This window comes from Chanos chanos, chromosome 4 (assembly GCF_902362185.1).
Source record: "Chanos chanos chromosome 4, fChaCha1.1, whole genome shotgun sequence".
Lineage (NCBI taxonomy): Eukaryota > Metazoa > Chordata > Actinopteri > Gonorynchiformes > Chanidae > Chanos > Chanos chanos.
The window spans coordinates 14,808,080-14,822,528 of record NC_044498.1 but is presented as its reverse complement, the minus strand read 5'-3'; the positions used below and the strand labels follow the sequence as shown (position 1 = coordinate 14,822,528).

The following is a 14,449-nucleotide window of genomic DNA, read 5'->3' as shown; positions in this document are numbered from 1 at the left end:
CTCAGTGGACTCAATTCTCAGAGCTTTTACACATTGATAATCCCTTTTATTGTCATGCATTTATTTGGCAGAGTCTTACCTCCATTCATCCATCACCTATAAACTCCCTGGCATTTACAAAGAATAATCTATAGCAGTTACCCAGTACAAAGCCCTCACTCCACTATTCATTCATTGGGATTCATTATTTTCACTTTACTGTAAAAGTGATGCACTTTAAATAGAAACATGCTATTCTGCATGCAGTGCCACTGTCCGTTAGTTAGACATGCGCAGCTCAGCTTGGCATAGTATCATTACAAAGTCATGCCAGGCTTGTGTTAACTGAGTACTTTAGTTTGTTTGTGCCTTATGTTCTACGTAGGTTGACAGAGAATATAGGAACAAAATGCACTAGAATTAGACTAGTCCAGCCAGGGAAAGTGAGAACGCTGTTGCCAACTCGTGATTTTTCTGCAAGAGACTGTAGCGCAGTGGGGTGATGCATGAGTAAAAACAACAACGGCATTAGATCAGTGACTCTGTAAAAATCAATAAAAATGACATGTATAGCCAGTAACTGAGAAGACACATTAAACTGTATTTTCTGCAGACTATGATGATAACAATAATGGAATCTCGTCACAAATGGATGAAAATCTGCGGTGACAGTTTGACTTGCTCGAAACCCCATAAGTTGGCAACAGTGAGCAAAGAGTGAATAGTCAATCTAGAATAGATTTTAAAATATTGAAATACAATAGAAGTGCTATCAGTCAGCATTTCCACACGTTGAAATATCCATTGTTCTTTCCGTTCAGATAAGTCTAATCATGTAGAAGCAAATGAAACTTGTTCTACAGCTGTTGTTTAAGTATTACAAATTGTAGCACTAGTATGACAGCTTCAAAGATCTCTCCTTAGTTTTCAAATGAATGCATTTTATTGATGAGGTTATGTTGCTTGACATGAAGATATGCTCATGTGTGGAAATGCTGCAGGTCTTATTCCGCCATAGAGGTGAAATCTACTATTAATGAAACGAAACAGAAAAATCTTATTCGTGTCTTGCTTTTCTTTCCATCTTTCCTAGTCCTTAAGAGATATTCAGGGATGCAACTGCCATAGCAAAGAAAGTACCATACAGCAGAGCTATTGGGGCAGCACATGGCCTGCGTTGCTAGCATAACTTATCATGAACTCACACCCTGCTTATTCCCACTGTTACAAGTAAACACCCCCCCCACCCCCCACCCCCCACCCCGAGATCTATCAGTAAAGTTCCCAGGGGATCCATGGGATGTGAAAAGATTTGGTCTGCAAATAAGCACGGGAGGGTTGCATTCAGGCTTCCTGGATCAATAAAGCGGAAATCATGAAATTCCTCAGAATACCAGGAAAGGGAAGCTGCGACAGCCATTTCGTGATCAAACTCAGAAAGGTAAAGTGCAGCCACATTTCCCAAGGGACTATGAAGAACCTGTAAACCTCTCACCATATTCAAAAATCTCTTGAAAAACCTTACGTCTCTGATAAATATCCTGAAAATGATCAATTAGTCGACGCCAAAACCTTCCTTTGACAGCCTATAAGCCAAAAAAAAAAAAAATACAAGTTTGTTAACACTGCCTCCTAAAATCAGCTCTAGAGCAAAGAAGTGCATTAATGAACATGTGTAAGCTCGTCTTAGTGATGGTCTACAGAATATGCTTTGTTACTGTTTATACCCCATTCCCCAAAGCTGTCAGTGACCAGTGACATCTTAAATCTGCTTCAGGAGCAAAAGTCAATGTATTCTCCTGGTTATACCACACTTAACTCATCATCCACATTCCAGAAAGCCTGGAACAGGCAGAAACTCTATCCACAAAGACATGTCAATGAGGTCATTTCCCCTCAGCTAAAAGAAACAGGATACGTTCACCTTGACATAGTAAACCAATGTGCAAAAAAATAAAGTCTTGCTATTATAAAACATAAAACTGAGCATCATTAAGAATACTAATTCTGCGAGTTAAATCATTAGACAACATAAACTAAAATATCTTTCTTTTTAGAATGTGAAAAATTGCAGAAATACATAGAAAGAGCAAGAAAGTCCTTCACTTGACTGTCACGTGATCACAATGACCTTCGTTTTGAGAAGGTCTGTGAACTTTGATCTAAAGGTTTCCATCGGAAAAAAAATCTTTCTCTCATTTTCATTCTCACAAGGCATTTAAATAATTTTATGAATGACTTATATGAATGGATGAGCCCTCTAAAATGGAAGGGATTAACTTGAGTTTACTGTTCTGAAATTAAATTACTGTAGCTCGCAGTAATCCAAAAACAATGTCCACTCATAACAACAGTCTGTGTAATCACAGAGTATGTCAGTTAACCCAGTCTGACTGAGTACGGCAAACTGAATTCTTAAATCGGTTAAACAAGTGATTACAGAGCACCTTCATGAAACTTACATATTAGGCTGCAGATTCATCACCCAGACAATTAACCTACCTGACAGAGAGACTATGGCTAGTCATCCCTTTCCGTCTTTTTGAAATCTTCATTTGGGACCTTACGACGGCACAAAACGTCAGCTGGGTGTTCAGAGACCATATACAGTCTAGCACTGGCAAGATGCGTCTTTATGTGTTCACCTGACCCGTTGACAATGTTTGCCAGGCGTGATATGATTTACAGGGTCTGATTTATAAGAGACCAAAACGAGAATTTATAAAAACAAATGCATATACGGAAAAATTAGACTGCAATTTGTCTTTTGGTGGTCACTTGTACAAGCAGACCAAGTCCACTGCCTACGAGCACAGGCAGATTGATATAACAAAGCATTTCTACAAACTGGAAGGATGCATCATCCAAGTGTTTCATACATCCTGATACGCTTCGCTGTTTGACGACTTGATTGCCGACCACTTAGAATCAGGTTAAAAGTCTTGCAAGAAACAAAAAATAAAAAAATCACCTCCACTTAAAATATCCATTTTATGTTAACGTTGCAGTTACCCGCTTGCTAGGTGTGAGCCATTACAAAGTCATTCTGCAACAGATAATAATCTAAATTCAGAAATTTCCCAAATAATCGATAGCAAATGCCCACATTAAACTTGAAGGCCAGTATGCTGTATGTGCATTCTAAATACAAAAATGTCACATCTTCGTCAGGTAATCGCTAGACGTTACTCTTCGTCCGCGCATCCTTCAATGTTTTTGTCCGCACTGCAGCGAACCTATCAAACACCCAAAGTGTCCCTCCTTCCTGGCCACAGATGGCGCCCAAACCCACTGAATGTGAGTGTCGAGGATTCTCCCAAGTGTCATGTTAGACCCACCTTTCTTTAGGAGCTTTCAGTAATCGATAACTTATAAACTGAATTGAAGCCAACCACAATTCGGCGAACGAAATCACGCACTTTACATGGGACAGGTGACTTCAAGATATGGGTTCTTGAAGTCACCTGTCCCATCTGAAGCCTATTATTTTAGATAAAACCGCAGGAAAACAGAACTACAATTCCCAAGGTAAACCAAGAACAACAGCGTGAATGGCATAGCCTCAAGATCCAAATCAAAATCATCTGTAAGGAGTCGAGTATGATTTCGTTTGAAATCAATAGTATATGACAGCTTTGTTAATCTGTAACAAAATCCGTCGACACCACTGTACCAAAAGCAGGCTAGCTCTTTGCTAACCGCGCTGCACAGCACTATAGGCTACGTAATGGGCTTCATGTAGTCAAGTCGAGCGATCAGTTCAATAATTCATACGATAGCACACACTGATTTATGAATATTAACATTCTTACCTGATCATGGCCAAAGACCTCTTAAACCCACAAGAGAGTCATAATCTCATTTCTTGAGCATCTTATATTTATCTCGTCCACCACCATATCTAAGGATGCTCCCCCCTCCTTCTTCCCTGCGCCTCTCCCGCATCAGCACCACATGCCCTGCGCCCTCTCCGTCTTAATAGGCTGTCTATGCTCGGAACTCGCCGGCCTTTTTCCTCTATGGTGAATGATGCTGTGCCAACGGCTAACCGCTACAGAAATGGCTCCCTCTACTGACTAGAAACATCTAGAAACAAAATATTGGAGCAGACATATTGAGACGACTTTGTGCAAGATTTTACCAGGTTATTTTGATACCCTCCCTCCTTACACCAGAGAAAAGGGGTAACATTGTTCCATTAACATTAATCTGAGGTTATCAGTCTTATAACGACAAAACTTAACAATAAATAAATACATTTAAAGAAAAAACTGAAAATTAGTCAGATGTGGCAACATATGTTTATTTGCAATGTATGAAAAAGGCATGTCCCTTAAATTCTGTTTATGTTCTCCCGACATCTCATATAAATGCACTATGAGTGTATGAAGTTAGTGTAAGAAGTTGAAAATTACAAAATGAGGCAGTCGACTAATCAGGTTAATACTGTCGAATTTGAGTCTGACTCTCTCTCTCTCTCTCTCTCTCTCTCTCTCTCTCTCTCTTCCGTCTACTGTGCACACGACCGTGTGGAACTGAATGTACTGTATCAACTGCTGTATAACCACACTGTATGAGTACTAACCATAGTCCACATGATGTAGCTTGAATAATTTTCATTTAAAAAAAAAACACATATAATAAAATGTTTGAAGTGACATCATTTATATTTACACAAGTTTAAACAAAGGTAAAGCTCACTTTATATGTTCCCTTTTAATTGTGGTTATACAGAACCAAATGCAGGATTTGGAAAGCTCATGTTTTCTGGATCCTCTTCATCAATGTCTTCAAGACTGAGATCTCCTTCAAACATCCTTTGCAATAAACCATCTATAGTTTTATACCCTGGAATGAGAGAAGCAGAACTCATTTAGAACACCAGTATTACAATTAAAAGTACTGTACACAAACGCATGAAGTCAAGAAAGAACTTAACGTAGAAGTGCTATACTGGTCACACACACACACCAGAGCAGTGAGCAGTGAAATGCAGCCTCTGTGTTTAACCCATCCTATACACCAGTGACCACACACACACACACACACTAGGAGCTAGGAGCTGTGGGCAGCAGTGCAACACTTCTTGAGCAAAAGTAAGCTGCGTGTAGGACTATTGGTGAACCACATGCAGCCCTGTGCAGTACTTGCATATTATTGTGGGAAAGGAAATGGAACCAATGATCAATAGAGGACAATGCAGTTGACCCACTTTTTGATGCTATACTGAACATCAGTGAGGGCTTTTCCTTTCCAGTTTCTGAGGGGCCCAAGTCATTATCACGTGTCTCCATGGATTCCACCAAGTTGCCATCGAGGCCATCTCTGAAAAAAGAGGGATGAAAGCAAACACTTGACCAAAATTAATCAGAAGTTACATGTAAAAGAAATATTCTATCAGAAGCTACAAATTTTACACGGCTGCCGGGGAGTAGACATATTTTACATCAGATTTCATCAGTTGACGTTAAAGAAATAAATGGTCCACTCTGATTCCAAAAGTTCATAGATGCACATACTGTTCTACACCCAGTTCCAGTTCCTCAATTTTCTTCTCCAGTGATGTCTGCAAATCACTTTTTGCAACTGTGTACTCCAAGAAAAAGGCCTCCAGCACAAATGCAATGAAGATACTAAAGAAAACAGTAAAGATTTAGAACTATACACTGTAAAACACTGTCAGGCAGACCAAAAACAGGCATCAGAGATGACAGTGGTGTAAAACTGAAAAGGTCTTACTTGATTATGATGATCACAACAACAATGTGAAAGAGAACAAAGAAGATCCTGGAGGAGACATGAGTGACCGCTGTAAAACCGCTGGTCAGAAGTGGAACAGAGTTAGAGAAAATGACAAAAAGGATCATTTTGTTAGTGATCTATTTAAGAGAGATGGAAATCTAATAACCACTGCATTTCTCTGTGGAGCTATGATAAGAATTTCTCTCGGGTGAATGGTGAAAAGGATATCATGCCACTGATTGACCACTGTGAGCTCCAGGAGGGTAATGAAAGAGTTCACAACATTGTTAAAGTTGTTTTTGCAGTACTTCAGAGCAGCAAACGTTGTGCCTTTAAGGAGGGGATTTCCACAGTATTCCTGACCTGGATCCATGGAATTAGCTTCAAAGAACTTAATTTTCCCTTGGAAGAGCTCCATACCGACCATGGCAAAGATGTAATAGATCACCTGGATAAGGCACATATAGACATTTAGAAGTATGTCAGTCACGCAGATTATTGCATGCCTGAAATACATTTCAAAAGTTTTTGTCTATGTTGATAGGTTGGTTATCAAGTACAACTGAGTTTTTTAACATTGCAAAAGCACACATACCAAAATGAGCTGACCAAATGTAAGGATAGCCGGTCCAATTCTGATAAGCGTATTTATTATGGCACGGAACCTGAGAGCAAAAACATCCAAAGACAACAATTGCTTAATAAAAATGCTACCACAAGAGTTAGTTAATCAACATTCCTGAAAGGCTAAACGTTTAATTGAACTACACAAAAAAGTTTCAAAGACATGCATGCACACACACACACACACACACACACATTCTCTTAGAATCCACATTCCACTGATGAACTCTGAGAATTGTTTGAACTCCTGACCTTTTTACATTGTCAACAACTCTAATAAGCCTCAGAACTCGCAGGATGAAAACGATGTCCAGAACCTGACGGCTGGTATAGCCACCAGCTGAAAAAAAGCAAATCCGCGTTACTCTGTCAAAAAACTGTACCACGGAAATGTCAAACATAATTCAAACATCACCCTTCTGGAGATGGATGACCTTTGACACCCTTTAATTAATTCTTGTCATGTGTGTCTATCTCAACAAATTCAGCAGGAGTAATGGTATCGCGTTCAAGCATAAGTCTCCTGTCGCTTGAGTATCTCTCAGATTACCACTGAGTATTCAGAGACCACCAAGCTGCATCTACATAGAACTTAAATGGTCCAAAAGAAATAGATGCATGAAGGCAAGATATTTTTCTAGCATGGCTTCTCTTACTTGACCTGAGATAACTAAACACTTTCTACATTTTGGAATTCATTAATACTGTTAGAACATTATAGAACATTTTCACATAACAAAGCATGTCTACTGATCCTAAGCTATACAATGAAAACAATGTAAAATTCAAACTTTGGTCAGTTTTGTGCAAACATATATGTGTGCATATGTGTGTACTCACACGACTTCAGTGCTGAATTGATAATAGTGGCAATAAGGGCAGATACAATGATAATTGTGTCAAACCTGTGAAGGAATAAAGAGGATTATTGTGAGCAACCCAGTTTTCAGAGACCTGCTTTAATACTTATTTCCACATAGAAGAGACTGCACTCGACAAATCACCATACTTCACTGATTTATTAATAAACAGACAAACAACATCACGACCACAAGCAGAGCCAAAGAAAGCCACCCATGTTTAAAGACACACGCACACACATTCACCACAAGTACATACATAACTGCTTCTCACCAGTTCCAAAACTGATGCTTTGCGAAAAAGAATCTCGGTTCAAAGGTGTAGAGCTTGAGGAGGATCTCCATGAGATACAGGGCTAAGAAAGCCCACTCAGCATTAGAAATCAGGGGGTTCTCTTCATCCAGACCAATGAATACAGCATTCACCAAGATGATCACATCATAGACAATCACAAACACTCTGAAACACATGGCAAAATGGGACTCCATTCACAAACACTCTGCACAAGTCTGAGCCATGCTCTACCTTCTTTACCATATTAAACCTTACAAAAAAAAAAAAAAAAAAACAGGTGACTTTCAGCTGTAATGTCACATGGTTTACAACCTTGGTTAACTGCTATAAGTAGATACCTACAAATCAGCCTGAAAGCACAACTAAGTTACATATTTCTGACTGACTGAATGAATTCGAGCAAAATAATGCATGCTTTTAAAAATAAAGTTTGGTAATTACCTTCCACGTGAACTAACTCTAACTTACTAAATTATCATATAATTTCCTGTAGTATGCATTAACCTATGTAAATGTTTCAACCTCTCAACTCTTGTTCTAACCACATTCTAACACACCATCAACTAATGGATTCATTACCATAACCTCAATTTGCTCAATCCAGTGTCTTAATCCTGGTTTAGAGTGGGTTTTTACAGCTGGAAGTGAGAAACACTTACATAGGCAAATATGTTTTTCTTGTTTTTCTGTGAATAGTTGGCTCTGGGATATGTTAGTGATGTTCTTGGAAATACAGCTGATGAATTAAAGAGGTATTTCTGCAAGGAGTGACTCACCTGTGGTTGACCATACGACAGATAAATCGACTGGCAGGAGAGTTGTACAGGTCAGGCAGCCATTTCTGCAAAGGGTGGATTCGCGATTTTACCGTGATCACCTGGATATTCAGTAGATCTGCCAGCTGGACAAACGCAAGCTTTCCTAAAAACAGGAATGTCGAGGAAAAAAAGTTAGACTTTACTCTTCAATTGGTTGAGTCAAATTTTCAGAAAAAAAAAAGACAAATATTTAAAATGTTTTCTATGATCATTACCCGATTACACTTCTAATGAGTGACTTAGACATACCAATGTAACCTTTGTTGTGATTGTCAGAAACACTCCAGAGGAGCTCCCTGTGGGCATTCCTGAGGTCAGGCTGAACCAGCTTCACAAGCTGGTTCCATTTTTCTTGAGCCACCACAGGTTCTCCGTCTCTTCCAGTCTCCTGCAACAAAGAGAATGCCCGCAGCATCTTCCGTTTCTTGGCCTTCACCAGCTGCCGGACCTCCTCCTGCAAACCACAGACATTCTCACAGTCTTTGCAGAAACTGTGTTTTGTTTTGATCACAGAGGAGGCACAGGCTCCTGAGATCGCTGGAACATTCTATTGATTTCTTCGTCAATCTGTAAGATTTATGAACATTTTCAACAGGTAAATCACAACAGAAAAATGGCAATAATGAGCAATGGTTCATAATATTTACAAACCTTGAAGAAAACTAACCGTATTAACTTTATTGCTTAAAAAATTAACAGTATTGCTGTATTTTCCAGCATTACACAGTATTTATTTTAATCCTCAAGAACAAGCTTACATAGGTTTGGCGGTTGAATGCCTTTACCTTCAAGTATTTCTTGTAGTTGTTGTACACAACAGCCAAGAAGACAGACATAAAAATGTAGGTGTTGATAAGGATATATATGATGAAGAAAATTGAAAAGTAAGAGCTGTAGTTGTAGGCTGGCATCCTTTAAAGTAAGAACAAATGAGAAAAATCACATGTATTCTTGAAGGAACACTTACGATTTAAGTTGTACAATCGCTGGTATTTCTCTTTAATGGTACCACTATTTACAAAATATGAAAAGCGTGCAGTAAACCATTTAGCCTCTGCAGGTGACAAATCAGATATTATATGTCAACAATATACTGTAATATTTAAAACATAATTGTTAGATGCTCACATGACATCAGGGCTGTTGGCAGTGGTCACTAGAACATAGAGGTCAAAGACAATCTCCAGGTAGTCTGTAAAGTATGGGTTTCCCTCACTGGTTTTAAGGCCCCTTAAAAAAGAAGAGACAATGAAAACATAAAAGAAGGACAGTACAAGAATTTTTTCTGTGATTTTATGCAAATACAATATGTGAATCAAAACACAGTAAACACAGTAAATAAACAGTTTACACAGTATACATTGTCAGAAAAATCAAATTACTCAAGCGGAATTGATTCTCACTTTATGATTAAGCTTCCGTGGTCATTAACAAGAGTCACATGACTTCCAGAGCTTTGCCTTACCTCTTTCCAAACAGTTTAAGTGCCATGAGCGAGAACATCAGCACACTGAACATAAACATGAGGAAGACGTAGAGGATCTCAAGCATTGCATTCCGAATACTCCTGAATGCTCTGCGGAGCTAGTAAAACACAATGGAAAACTAGGAACAATGCAGTAGACAAAAAAAAAAAAAGCATCACACTAAAGATCTGCAATTTAAAACAACCATACTATGAACTGTCTTGCTTCAGCCTGTATCCTTAAATTTAAGAGTACAGTTATATCAAAACTTCGATACAAAATCTGCATATAAAGAATATATGCCTTCTGATCTGAGCCACAGTCATAGTTGGCAGACAGCTTTTTTAAAATAAGTGGAATACTTTTTGCTCATGCGTTTTTACCTGACGCCCCTCTGTAATGTTCACCAGCAGGAGTGGCCTGAGAACTCTAGACCATCGGACAGTGGAGTGACCCACAAGTTCCAAAGCAGCATATATGATCAAATCTATGAGTGAGAGCTAAACAGAGAAAAGACGGAAATGACTCTATATTCCCCCTTACAAAGTTAAACACAGTCACAGAAAAGATTTCTGTTTATTCTTAAGAACATCTTTTCCTAATGGGTCTGCTTTCACTTCTTAAAAACGTGCGGGTGCAACACTAGTTTTAAAATGCACTGTGCCAATTTGTTTTGTCTTTCTTTAAACTATGGTTCACGATTCTAGTTAGCAACAGCAAGATCATAATGCTGATGAAGGGAAAAGCCAGGCCAAAGTTCATTTCACAACAATGTGTCGGGCACTTCTCAGCACATTCTCCAGTTAGTAATAAAATTCTTCACTGTTCCTCAGAACTTGCTGCAACAGTTCAAATGATTCATCTAAGCTACCATGCATTTTTAAAAAAGGACAGACTGACAGATGGACAAGTGGACAGACAGGCTAGCGGGTACAGAAAGACAGACATACGCACAGACAGACAGACAGAGAGAGAGAGAGAGAGAAAGAGAGAGAGAGAGAGAGAGAGAGAGAGAGAGAGAGAGAGAAGCAGCTTACCACTACAATGACTATGATGCATATATTCTTGGGATCTTTCCAGAAGTTCTGGCGAGGAATGACTTTGGCGTAGTGAATGAGACGCACTGTGAAGGCTACTAAGCAGATGAGCTCTACCACAGAGGTCGTCTGAGAAAAATACACAAAATGACAGGGCCAAGAAATTACATAATAAAGCACAATTCTCTGCTCTTACAATGAGATACTTAGTGCTCAAAAAAAGAGAAAAGAGGTAAAACAAAGGTTTGTAAATTCAACCTTTTTACTGCCTGATGGCATGGGTATTGTTTCATTTATCACTCATAAAAAAATATTAACACTTGCTAACAAACCATAACTGATTCAGAGCATGCTACACAATAACTTATTAAATCTCTACATAAGCAGACTTGAAGTAAAAAAATAGACATAAAGATAATCCATTACCCTTTTCTTCAAAAAATCATATGGAAATTAGACACAGTCTAAATCAAGTTAAATTATGTAATGCTTATCTATCTACTGAAGAGTAGTCTGGATGTATGGATGTATCTTACTGTGTTCCTTGATAAAGGTGCACAAGAGCAACATTAGCCCTCACAGGAAAAGTTATGTTAATGAAGCTGCTCACCCACAGAGGCAGAGGAATGAGAGCGGGACGCTCAAAAAGGGCCAAGGCAAGGTCCACAATGACGAAAACATAGATGAGAACTTGAAAACCCCAGTGATTGTAGAGCCGATATAACCTTCAGAACAGAAAACTGCAGTGATTTAAGTCATAGACAAAAGTTTGTTGTAATTAGGTATTACATAAACAACAACAATGAAATGGCATGGTGATTGTACAGGAAAAGCAAATGACTAGAGTGTGTTTACTCTCCAACCTTATTGACTGAGGTGAAGTGTCAAAACAGATGTTCCTGTTGTACTGGGCGTCAGAGACATAGACTGCAGCAAGATCAAGGTTCTAAACACAGCCAAACACGATATAAAATCAGTCCACATTACAACACCTTTTTTCTTCAATATCGAATTAAAGAGCTTATTCCATGGGTCCATCACAAATTTATCTACCTCTGAGAGCATTAGTTTGCATAAATTTAGACGTATCGTTTGTTAAGGAAGTGGAACAACCAAAAGAGTGGCACTAACTAATTCACTTTAAAGTTAATGTGAAAATACCATATTTAGCATACTGTACGCTCGCAAAGCTTGTAAAAATACTCCATATCTTCTTCGTTTACTGTATGTAACGTTGCTGTTCTATGTGGTGCGCAAATTTAAAGGGAACGCTCATGAAAGTCATGTGACTATAAATTCCAGCTGGGAATAACGCGAAGTATGGAGGGACCGGGTTTTTTTATTGTTAAAAAGGTATATTTGCGTAGCTGAGTACAAGTATCATACAGAGGTTGGAAAATTCTGGGCAGACAGGCTGTGCAGGGGAAGGGGTGTATTAAAATTTACTACATTTTTTTTTCTTTGCAGTATATAATGTATAAACATTAGAATCTTGTTTTGTTGTTGTTGCTGTTTTTAAACTGTTGTTTAACGCCAGAGGCGATCGGTCTATAAAGTTGTACGTTCAACGCGTTCACGAAACTATTGGTGGAAAGTTGGAGGGACTATTTCTACTTCAGCAGTTGGCAAGCAATATAACTTACATGTTTTGCTTCACTGTCACCATCTTTCGATTCTTTTCTTCCGTTACCTAAACTTTGCGTTTTTGATGATGAGACATCCTCGGAGTTCTCCGTCTTTTCTTGCTCAGGCATCTTCTTATTTTTCTTTTCCACTGTCTCTTACTCCCAACTGCTCCAAGCAGTTTGCAGGAAATCCCGTGCTTGAGTTAAAAAGTCCAGCCCAAAACGTTTCACAAACTGTGCGTAATTGTGAAATAGCCTACAACGTTCTCGGCTTGTTTTGTGACACATACAGATATACAAACTTCCACGGCGCAGAAAAGACACCGTCTTTTCTACAACTCAGCGTCAAAAAAGTGGTTAACTTTTTGTGCCTCAGGATGAATTTTGACCCGTCATGTGATACAAACCTAGCGGAAATAGCGGCGGAGCACCAGGAGGAGATTTTTACAAGTTTTTGGAGGTAGTATGAAACCAGAGAGAGAGAGAGAGAGAGAGAGAGAGAGAGAGAGAGAGAGAGAGAGAGAGAGAGACGATGCAATAGCTAATTATTTTGCAGGACTGAAAAATTTTGAGAAAGGAATAGGAGGCTTGCCTAATATTATATTAGACATTTGTAAGACACTCAGGTTCTGTTTGCAGTCTATGCAAAATGAAACATCCAAAATAGCTAGAGTTACATTTTCTCAAGCGCAGAGAAAGAAAGTGACAGTCCTAACATGTTTCAGAACAATCAAGCTGCTTCGTAAGATGTTTTTCCGTTTTTCAGGCTTTTCATTTCGCTTCGCTGACGAAGAGTCGATTCCGACCGCTTCTTCAGTGCTAAAGGAACCGTCTAAAGAGTAAAATATCTGTAACAGTCAGTTGCTCTTTTCAACAACGAATGTAAATAACTGTGTCACCGCCTCATAACTTATAAATATAAAGCCAATTGTTACAAGACCACCACACATTTACGACAGCTTTCAGATTCTGAGACTAAAATGTTGGTGGGTTATTTTTTTTTTTTTCTTTTTAAAATAAAACATTTTCACCTCCACTAAACACACAGATCAAAACTCACTTGTAGTAGCCTACAATAAGTGGGCTATAGCTCGCGGATATTTGAACGTTTCCACCTGCTGAATTTTGGTGAAGATCAATAAGGGATAAATTGCAACTGTGTGTTCGCGTCTCTATTAGCCCTTTAGTTCACTAACTTTGTGTCTTGAGATTTGACTGGAGATGGACAAAGAGCACACAGTAATTACAATGAAATTTTTGGACCATGACAACCTTTTTTCCCCTCATGCATCAACTCTTTTGTCTCCCCAAAGTATAACATTAAAACTGTTGTTGTGGTGGGGGAGAGCTCTCTTTTCAGTTTTACGAACATTTGGGTCATTTCATACCAATTGTCTGGATACTGAATGTCCTTCAGGAAATTTGCTGAATGTGAAAATTCCTACCATAAAAAGTTGAACAAAAAGTCCCAGTATAAATATCATAAATATCTGTATGTCATGCTGATGTGTCACTTAGACACCAGGAAGACTTTAAATAGACGTAGTCGCCCTCTCAATTAACCAATTCTCCATATGTGATTTAGATGGAAATTAGGATAATCAACAGGTGGTGTGTTCCCTAGAACTGACCAGGATGGGAATGTACCACTTGGCAGTGAATGAAACATATTGCCATTGACTCAGAATCCTGACCACAGACAGGACAATTGTTCATCCGAGTCTCTTGCTGAAAACTTAAGAATAAAGTGGTTTAGACTTGAATGAAAAGACTTGAGAATGCCTCTGTAATGCACTTGTATACTGTTATAGACTGTTAATTCATAAAGAGACTCCAAATGATCTGATGGTGAAGTGAACACCATAGAAAATAAATGAAGAAAACATGGAAAGAAATTTTTTTTATTACTGGACAAACAACAGATCGACTGTGAGTGTTGAAAAATATTTAATATGTCAAATCCAACACAGTGGTAAGTGTAAGTTAGATAATCATAAATTAGT

The 14,449-nt window shown here is 38.6% G+C and overlaps 1 protein-coding gene across 1 annotated transcript; it reads right to left on the bottom strand.

The window, feature by feature from the left end:
- Window positions 1-4,465: 4,465 nt before the first annotated feature.
- tpcn3 (two pore segment channel 3) lies at window positions 4,466-12,815 on the bottom strand. The gene is made up of 19 exons (XM_030771874.1): window positions 12,465-12,815; window positions 11,685-11,767; window positions 11,432-11,546; window positions 10,822-10,950; window positions 10,168-10,284; window positions 9,784-9,902; window positions 9,447-9,548; window positions 9,104-9,230; window positions 8,568-8,772; window positions 8,277-8,421; window positions 7,480-7,665; window positions 7,186-7,250; window positions 6,598-6,685; window positions 6,317-6,386; window positions 5,950-6,169; window positions 5,719-5,809; window positions 5,499-5,612; window positions 5,192-5,304; window positions 4,466-4,827 (listed from the first exon to the last, which is right to left on the bottom strand). Exons 1-19 carry the CDS (start codon window positions 12,573-12,575, stop codon window positions 4,706-4,708), a joined length of 2,322 nt encoding a protein of 773 aa, XP_030627734.1. The 5' UTR covers window positions 12,576-12,815; the 3' UTR covers window positions 4,466-4,705.
- Between the last annotated feature and the right edge of the window lie 1,634 nt (window positions 12,816-14,449).

What these genes read in the sequence shown, in the direction of transcription:
- tpcn3 (XM_030771874.1), bottom strand. Translation starts at nt 12,575, where the DNA reads ATGCCTGAGCAAGAAAAGACGGAGAACTCCGAGGATGTCTCATCATCA. An exon ending in ACTACAAGAAATACTTGAAG is followed by an intron (nt 8,773 to 9,103) that starts GTAAAGGCATTC and finishes TGTGGTTTGCAG; the next exon opens with GAGGAGGTCCGGCAGCTGGT. An exon ending in TCACAACAAAGGTTACATTG is followed by an intron (nt 8,422 to 8,567) that starts GTATGTCTAAGT and finishes TCCTGTTTTTAG; the next exon opens with GAAAGCTTGCGTTTGTCCAG.